The 10,037-nt window shown below is 39.5% G+C and overlaps 1 protein-coding gene across 1 annotated transcript; it reads left to right on the top strand.

Moving 5' to 3' along the window:
- The first annotated feature begins 3,684 nt into the window (after positions 1–3,684).
- Positions 3,685–4,724, top strand: LOC110316647 (olfactory receptor 13). Its single transcript, XM_021191073.1, has one exon. The coding sequence runs from the start codon at positions 3,713–3,715 to the stop codon at positions 4,643–4,645; it is 933 nt and encodes a 310-aa protein (XP_021046732.1). The 5' UTR covers positions 3,685–3,712; the 3' UTR covers positions 4,646–4,724.
- Positions 4,725–10,037: the final 5,313 nt, after the last annotated feature.

Here is a 10,037-nt window from a genome sequence, read left to right on the forward strand (position 1 = left end):
AGGAGGAGGAGGAGGAGGAGGAGGAGGAGGGTATACCTGTAAAAGATTCCAGAATATCACAGAGATAGTTGTGCATCAATGTTTATTACAGCACTGTTCATTACATCTAAGTAATAGAACCAAACGAAGTCTCCAATAACAGAGACATGAACAAGAAAAGAGTGTATGTGTAAGAAAGGGAAATCTTTTTCAAACAGAAAGAAGAATAAAGTTGCTGTTTGTAAGGAAATGCATGCAACTGGAGATAGTTGTATTAAGTGAGTTTGGCCAGTCTCAGAAAGACAAATGTCTCTCATTTCTGATTCTCAGATTTTCTTTGGTCATATAAAATCATGAATGTGTCTATAAAATGACATTAGAAGTGAATACAGGGGAATAAAATGACTGGAAATAAGGAGGCAAGAGGGAGAGGGGAAGAAGAAGGGAAGAAAAGAAGCAGCTTGGGAATAGGTTTATTCCACAAAGTAGACCTATAAAATTTATGTTAAATAGATAAATACATAACCAAGAAAAATGTTAGCATGAAGAGGTAAAGGCATCCCAAGGCCCCACATTTACCTATAGAGACTTTAACACTTGATAGCTGTAAGGATCTGAGACTCATTTTCTGCCCTGTGCCAGAGCGTGATCTCATGCCATGTGCATATGGACAACACTAACTGAACTAAGTGTATGAATAAATAAATAAATAAAGTAAGTAAGTAAGTAAGAAATAGAGACATGAAAGTGGGAGAAAGATGTCGTGGAAGGACCTGAGGGGATAGTAGAAGGTGTCTATATAAGATATATTGTATACATATATGAAATTGTAAAAGTTTAAGAAATACTATTTTTAAAAGAAGTATATAAGAAATAGAATATTGACCTGAAGACTTTCTGGATGTATTCACTGTTTTATAAGTAAGTGTAGAGGAGGCACATGCACTACAAAGATGATGTTTTATTTAACCCATAAATACAGATATAATCTGACCCTGCTATACTACTCCTAAATATTTATGCAAAGACTCCAAGTCAACATATCACAGACATAATACACATTATTGTTTATTGCAGTACTGTTCACAGTAATAGCTATGTTGGGGACAAATGTGGTGTCCAACAAAGATGGATCTACAAATCCGAGGGCCTCTACATCCCTATTTACCCACCTCCAGATCTGTGCTTAGGGATGAGAGGTTGCGTTTCTAAATACTATCCAATATTTGAGACCTTCTCATTTAGTTCATTTTCCTACTGCCTTTTAATTAGCTAGGAACTCAGACTAAAGGATTTATGGCTGAAGGGATTAATTTAAGATTTTATCCATAGCCAATAACCAGGAATAATCTCTTCATTTGCCAGTATGCATCTTGGAAGCAAGAAGACTGAAACAAAATGAAAGTTCACAAAGTTACAACAATCTGTATATTGATGTAGCTATGGTCTCAGGCATGACTTTGTATAAGCATGTCCTATTATTTATGAAAATAGAAATATTCTTCCATAGCATCTGAAGGTCTTATGTATACAGTTTCATCAGGCACAGAAATAGAAAGAGTAAACCTCTGTGGGTTAGAATTAGTGGGTGGATTCTTCCTGTCTCTAAAGGAACCATAATTTTTCACACACTACATAAGTCTCTCATGACAATTGACCTACAGAGGTAATAAATTCATACAGTTTTCTCTTCCATAAAGCAACTTGAAGAGCCATAAACCTTCTTTATCAGTTTGAAACAAGCAGCAAGGCTTCCAACATCATCACAGAATCACAAAAATGTTTACATTTTCTGAATGAAGGTTTACTAGGGTGTGTCCTTCTACAGCAGCCTTCTCTAGACACGCAGGCTTCCTCAATTGTTTGGTAAGTTCTGATGATCTATGATGTAATTTCCATTGTATGTTTGCTTTTATTGTCACAAAATTACACTTGTCCTTAATGTTCAAATTCTGCCCATTGGCAGTTACAATAAGAAAAATTGAGTAAGACATGCAAATGTCTATTGGCATATTACACAGTAATATGTTAGTACAGAACTGCAATCAATGTATTGGTGTTTATTTTAGGCTCTTAGAGTGTTTTTTTAATGAAAAATAGGCTTGTATGTATAAATGAATTCCTGAAAAGCATTATGAACAAATTTTAAGTTTTTAAATGGGCTCAGAGTGACATTTATAAGGACTTATCATGTAAGTATACAAATGTGTGTTTATTTTGTATAAACTTACTATGATACCTAATAGAGTCTGAGCAATGAGGAGGTAATAGTTTAATTATTTGTACCTCTACACTAAGAATACAGTTATACAAATAGTGGGAAATCAATAAACCCTGCATATGTTTTTATTTTCACCTGTCTGAGCTACTTACCTCTGATAATATTAAAAGAGGTCAAAGATAAATTAGATATGTTGATTAATGAGATCTTTCAATCATATAATATTGTGCCTAATTAGCTGGAGGATTATCACTCATTCCTATAAATTCAGGTAAGTGAAATTCACATAAAATAGTAGAATGAAATGCATGCAGAAGAGCAGGGGGAGGTTTGTTTGTATTCACAGTTTTACTATGGAGTTAAAAAGTTAAAGAGATGATGTGGTCCCATTAGGCAATGGCAACCTTTTCTGCAGCATTTCCCACAGAAAATGAGCTATTGCAAGCCACCTGCAGAGATGGCACCTAAAACTGTGTTTAGAGTTTCTGTCAGTATTGAGAACCAAAAGACAAGGATACTAATTCTGTTGTCATGCCTGAAAATCAGCACAGTACAAACCAAAATGCTCATAGAAATGTTAATTGTGAAGAACTAAATGACAAAAAGGGTTTTCTCTGAGTCTAAGCCCTTTACACTTAAATAGAAACCACTTGGTGAGGTTTTTATTGTAGAGTGGGAAACATCTGTGGGAATGAATGATGGGGAATGATGCTGTTTTGCATAATTAACCTTGGAATACTCCACCTGACTGAACCCTTTCCATTCAATAATGAAACCAATACAGTTTTGAAATGCAGGCCCATCATTTTTTCTAAGTAAAAAAAATTAGGGAATAAATAGCTGAATAATGTAATCCAAAATATGTAGATTTATTTGAAAATTATAGTGTAACCTGTAGAATCAAACAAAATGTTGACTAACATTAAAATGGGTATACTTGTTATGAAATTTTAGACCCATAAAAAAAAATGTTAAAATTGTCAAGCAGCAAGATGGCTCAGGGACATGAGTTAGCACCACAGAAGGCTATGAGGAAAAAAGTTCTTCATGTATGTGTAATGCACCTACACAAAAACACCATGTACACATAGACAATAATAATAATTGAAAATATATGCACATGTATCAAAATAAATCTTTAAAACTCCATTTAAATTTGAAATGTAAATGAAGAAAATGTCTAATAAAAAATAAGGGCCAGGCGTGGTGGGGAGCGCCTTTAATCCCAGCACTTGGGAGGCAGAGTGTCAGAGGTCAGAGGCAGGCAGATTTCTGAGTTTGAGGCCAGCCTGGTCTACAAAGGGAGGTCCAGGACAGCCAGAGAAACCCTGTCTCGGAAAAAAAAAAAAAAAAAAAAAACATTAAAAAAATAAAAACTCCATTTAAACCAAAAATTCCATTCTGTGTCTTTATTTTGCTAACATACAAAGGATATGAAGTAAGTTAATTCAAATTCATGCTTAAGTCTACTCTTAAGTCAGTCATTAATTCAGTTTCCTCTGTCATAGGGATATGGAAAACAATATGACATTAATCACAGAGTTCATCCTCCTGGGATTTCCACTCAGCCCAAGGATGCAGATGCTCCTCTTTGCTCTCTTCTCCCTGCTCTATGCCTTCACCCTGCTGGGGAATGGGACCATCGTGGGGCTCATCTGCCTGGATTCCAGACTCCACACTCCTATGTACTTCTTTCTGTCCCACCTGGCCATTGTTGACATTGCCTATGCCTGCAACACAGTGCCCCAAATGCTAGTGAACCTTTTAGATCCAGTGAAGCCCATTTCCTATGCCNGTTGCATGACACAGACCTTTCTCTTTTTGACGTTTGCGATCACAGAATGCCTTCTCTTAGTGGTGATGTCCTATGACCGGTATGTCGCAATCTGTCATCCACTCCGATACTCTGCCATCATGAGCTGGAGGGTTTGCAGCACTATGGCAGTGACTTCCTGGATTATTGGTGTTCTGCTGTCCTTGATCCACTTGGTGTTGCTGTTACCATTACCCTTCTGNNTGTCTCAGAAAGTGAACCACTTTTTCTGTGAAATTACAGCTGTCCTCAAACTTGCCTGTGCAGACACACACCTCAATGAGACCATGGTCCTGGCTGGGGCAGTGTCTGTCCTTGTGGGACCATTCTCCTCAATTGTGGTCTCTTATGCATGTATCCTTGGTGCTATCCTGAAGATCCAGTCAGAAGAGGGTCAAAGGAAAGCCTTTTCCACCTGCTCCTCCCACCTCTGTGTGGTCGGATTGTTTTATGGTACTGCCATTGTCATGTATGTTGGACCCAGACATGGGAGCCCAAAGGAGCAGAAGAAATATCTTTTGCTGTTTCACAGTCTTTTTAACCCCATGCTCAACCCCTTGATCTATAGTCTCAGGAATTCTGATGTGAAAAATACTTTGAAAAGAGTGCTGGGGACACAGAGAGCTTTGTGACAAGTTTATAGCATCATGTTTTAACTGTGACAGAGAACGCTACCCTCTCAAGAGGATTCTAACCATCCAGAGCATATGCATTACCTTTACTTAGCATTGAATATGTACATTAGATGACTGACTCAGTAGCTGTGGGAGGAATTCTAGAAATCTGTCATTTCAAGTGCTGAAAATAATAGATTGTGGTATATTAGTTCAAACCAAAATTTCATGGGCACAGTTTCAGAGGACTTCCTTTCAGAGACACAAGTCATGATGCTAACTGTTCCAACAATAAGCCTTCCGGAAGACTTTAAAATGCCTTTTGTGATGGAAAATGGTGAATGGCTTCATGTTATGTTTCTCTTTAAGGTTCACATCTCTATTAGTTTAGTGAAAGCTATAAAATTCTTGTGGTTGAAAGGTAGAATTCTATTGCACTTTTTCAGGCCTTGGCTTTAGCCAAAACTGATTGTTGTGCCATGTTTTTCAAACACTTATGATTTATGGAGCAGGAAAGCTTGAATGACTGCTTGTGGCTATTTCTGAAAATCCATTCTAGGACAAATAAATCTGTTCTCTCTCTCTCTCTCTCTCTCTCTCTCTCTCTCTCTCTCTCTCTCTCTCTCTCTNCTCTCTCTCTCTCTCTCTCTCTCTCTCTCTCTCTCTCTTCCTGTCTCTCTCTGTCTCTCTCTCCCTCTCCCCGTCCCCCCCTCCTTCTGTTCCTCCCTCCCTCCCTGTAGAGGATGTAAGTGTGAGCACAGTAGCTCACATCAGTACATATCAGAATCTGTTTGGTTTGGGCAAGTAGGGTCACTGGCTGTTTCAATTGTTTAACATGAACCTTTGGTGAAAATGACTCCAAGCATCTCTTGTTTCTTGGTTCAGAATAAATATTGTGGAATGTGCTTATTCAGTTTTATAATCTTCCAAACGTGCGTGTGACAAACTCTGTGTGTGTGTGTGTGTGTGTGTGTGTGTGTGTGTGTTTCATGACATATACATCAATACTTATGTTTCTTAACATCATCGAATGCTTTGCTCTTATACCTTCAGATAACATTACAGTGACCAAACAGTGTTGGCTATGGAACAATGTCCTAAAATAACTGCCTCCACAAATGTGCTATTTTGTTAAATGCTCCCTCTTAAATGTGAATTGCTTGATTCCCACAGTTCGCAGATGTCCTGAAACACAACATAACAAAAGGAGTTGCATTGTTTATGAATGACCAGTAAAGCACCAAGATTTTCCTTTAACCACTGCTGTTATTTGTCATTGTTGTGTATGCTTGCACTCACAGAAGTGAGTGGAATTGGAACATGGACTGTAATACACTAAACACTGGACAATTATGACAAACTTCCCCATGAGGTTATGCTATGAGAAGCAGTTTGTGCATTCCATGATTGGCTGACATAACAACACTCTGACATCTCTGGGTCCAGTGAAAATAGCAAGGTAGACTATGAGTAATATAATCGTATCTTAAGTACAAGTCTTCCATAGATGAACCATACTTTTTCAGGGCAAAAGGGAGAGGGCCTTTTCCTTCCTCCTTTGAGGGCCTGAACTCAGACTCTCTTCAATTCACAGCAAATCACCTCTATGGGAGGTTTGTGCCCTAGAAGAAAGTCCCCAAAGTCATGTCCCCAAAGGTCCCATGGGAAACATTTATCCCTTCTTGGACTCCTCAGTCCTACCCATGCCTTCCTTCATGCTCCCACAGTACCTCCCCACTTTGATATGTAACTTAGGACTTATTTTCCCACTTCTGCTACACCCCAAGGAATCCAGGCTCCACCAAGGAGAAGCTAAACTGCACAGTGGATTCTACGAACTCAGAGACTGCTCCTGTCTCCTGACAGCTTTACCAGAACCATCTGGAGACTGGGAACAGTGCAATTCTGGGAACCTTGAGGTCAGATAATGCCAAGTATACGAGAACAGTAATGAGAGCTGTCATCTCAGGCGTGTGCTGGATGGCTGTGTATGTTTCCTAATGTGTGTCCTGCTGAGGGTGAGAATACAGATAGAAAAACACAACTGTTTGTCTCTGCTTCTCAGCAAAAGTGGGTATGCATGAGTCTCATGACCCTGTGCCTCCTGTGATCCCTCAAGAGCTGCTAAATAGACTGAGCCCCCAGAGAATAAAACCTCCTTTTCTGAGGATTCTGCTATATTTCAGAAAGGCACAGCAGTGAGGGTTCTGTGGTCATATAGAAGCTCCGAGGAGATAGGCCTTGTGCAAGCTCCCCTCTGAGTCCCTTTCTGAGATCCATGAGTCCTTCCCTGAACTTACCATCCCTTTGATTCCTCCCAGACAAGCTGTTGCATCTAGCCTTTACTCAACTGTCACTTCACTGCTACTTTATAGGTGTATATGAAATATGTAGAATAATTTTCTTACTTAATAAAAATTCTAGTAGGATACCTTATGGAATGATGCTCTGCTCTCATGTGATGAATACATTTCAGTTATTTTTAAATGTTCATCTAATTCTTGTCAACACTGTCAAAACACATGCTGTGTTTATACATTTGCTGCAATGGAATATAAATCCAAATGATTACTAAGTGTGTGTGTGTGTGTGTGTGTGTGTGTGTGTGTGTGTGTGTGTGTTATACTATCCTTCCATTGATCATAGCTTTATAGACATACTCAGACACCTAGGATGTACTCAGTAAATAAAGAGATCTTCTGAGGCACTGAAGATGAATCTTTGGGAGTATGGATGGAAGAAAAATGGGAAGACACTGTGTGTCTAAGGTATCACAACAAAGAGGGAGAAGGGTGAGATTGAGATACCCAACTACACCTAAGTTTTCTTTTCAGAATTTTATAGCTAATGTTCGTATCGTAAGTACCTTTTCTCTTTCCCTCTCCTCTTGTATTCTTACAGTACTTGGTACATAAGAGGCACTCAACAGATAATCAATTATTACCAGCCTCTAAGGAATTATGGAATGGATGGTAATTAGTGAGAGAGGTTTTCTAGTTCTTACTCATCCAGGGTAATCTCAGCCCCTGGAAAAACCACTTGCTGCATCAATTGTTGCTCCTTAGGATAATTTGTCAAAGTCTATGTTTACAACTATGCAAGCAAGAAATCTAACTAATTTTGATTCTTCCTTATTACTTACAAATGAAAAGGCTTCTTTGGAGCTGAACAACTGGGAAACAATGTTGAACTGTTTTATGAATTCTCCTTTACCCATACCTAACACTGCAGGGAAGAGACTGATTAAACTTAGAGGTTTAATTGTTTTATTAATTAAGATTCCTTTTGACAACATTATATGTGTATCTAATGCATTCTGATTATTATCTCCTCCCATTCGCTCCTATCTGTAGGCCCGGGGAGCCAAGGTACCAAGAGGAGCATGCCTGGAGCAAGAGTGAGGTCCAGGCATGTCTATGAACCATAAATCTCATCCTGAGATGGGCAGGAGTAGGATGGTTCTCCCCTCTGCCCTGTGCCTGCATGCCCCTGCGCACATAGCCCTGTGCCTCCATGCCCCTGCGCACATAGCCCTGTGCCTCCCACCTTTGCCTCACCAAAGGAGCTGGTAGCCAGGTTAAATATCCTTTCCCTTCGTAAGGTCATGTCCAGCAGCACCTGCAAATCCTTCTCGTAGAAATGAGGCATCCACTGCACCCTGGCTTCTGCCAATGATGTATACTCACCCCCAAAGGTTGCCTTTGTTAGCCCCTATAAACTGACCCAGTTCTCTGAAGCCCTGAGTGTGTGTTTTCACCTCACATTCACCATTAAGCCCTGTCTGCATCTACACCTGGCTAAGCTTCCCTCCCTCAACTCCAGCTCAGTGCTGCAACTAACCTGACTACCCCAAGGGAGAAGCAGCCATGGGTGATAATATACCCCTCTTGCTTCTGTTGAATTCTTCCTCCTCCTTATCCCATGTTACTTATTGTCTTTGAGTTTGTTCTGTGGCAAATTTAATTTAAGGAGGGCCATTTTGTGAGTACTGGATTTTAACTAACCAAGGAAACCTGGTGAGCTTGCCAGCAGATGCACAGCTGAAGGCAATGCCTCTCCATCTCTCTGAATCTATCAACAGCTTTGAATAGCAGGGACCTCTGAGCTCCCCAATCCATGCCTGGTTGCTATCAATTCCTACAGATTAGAAGAAAATGAATGTTTGGTTCACACAGCTATGAAAAGAAAAAGATAACAAAAGAAGTGTATACTCGATGCAAGTGCCAAACATTGAAGTGCCATACACTCTGTGATGTTCCATATACTCTGTGAAGCCTTGCACTGTTCTTATCAGATATTAGTGGTCTCACTTTAATACAGGTCACAGGAGTGAAGTATTTCAAAATTCTAGGACTTACTTCCTGCTGGAAGTAAGTTCAACACAAGTATAGTAGACTTCATTTTAAATGAAACCAATCTCAAAACACAGTAGTCATTTGTATTCCTTCACTGACTTCTCATCTAACAAGTATGTATAACTTGTCAGGGATTTGAAACAAACAGCACCACACGGCTGCTTTATCAAAGCTGAAAACAGAGTGGCAGGGCTGAAAAGAGGCTCAGGCATAGGACATTTTCAATCCCAAAGTTGGCAGTTCAGAATTTTGTGTATTTAAGAAAAACATTTAGCATTCATATAGCTCCGCTGGTAAAGGTGCCTGCCACCATCCTGGACATCTGAGTTTGATCCCTGAGACCAACAATATGGAATGAGAGACAAACATCTACAAACTGTTCTTTGATGTCTACATGTATGCAGTGACACACACACACACACACACACACACACACACACACACACTCTCCCATATGCACACTAGTTAATTAACTAAATAAATTTAATAAATTTATTAAATAAAAAAGTGAGGCACTTGGGACTAGAGAGATGGCTCAGTGGTTAAAAGCACTGACTATTCTTCCAGAGGATCTGGGTTCAAGTCCCAGCACCCACATGGTCTGTAACTCCTGGGTGTAAGATCCTCACATGCTGACAAAACATCAATGCACATAAAATAAAAATAAATAAATTTAATTTTTTATTACTTATTTTTACAGTCCAGTCATTACCTTCTCTCCCGGTCCACCCTCCAACAGTTCCTGGTCCCATTCCTCCTCCTCCCCATCTCCAAGAGGATGTGCCGCCCCTCCCCTGCCCAGCCTCCCCACTCCCTGGGACCTCAAGTAATAATTTAAAAAAAAAATTCACTTTAGCAACAATCCAAAAAATTATTATACCCTTACACAAAACCAAACTATCAGAGAGAGAGAGAGAGAGAGAGAGAGAGAGAGAGAGAGATTATTTAGATTATTTCCACATCTGGCCTCAAATTAAAATAGAGATATCTGTTGTTTGAAGCAAAAGCATATTTTGCCCAAAAACTTGCTTAAGGGGAATTTCAATGGTCAGGAT

The sequence above is a fragment of the Mus pahari genome, chromosome 2, assembly GCF_900095145.1.
Source record: "Mus pahari chromosome 2, PAHARI_EIJ_v1.1, whole genome shotgun sequence".
Classification (NCBI taxonomy): Eukaryota; Metazoa; Chordata; class Mammalia; order Rodentia; family Muridae; genus Mus; species Mus pahari.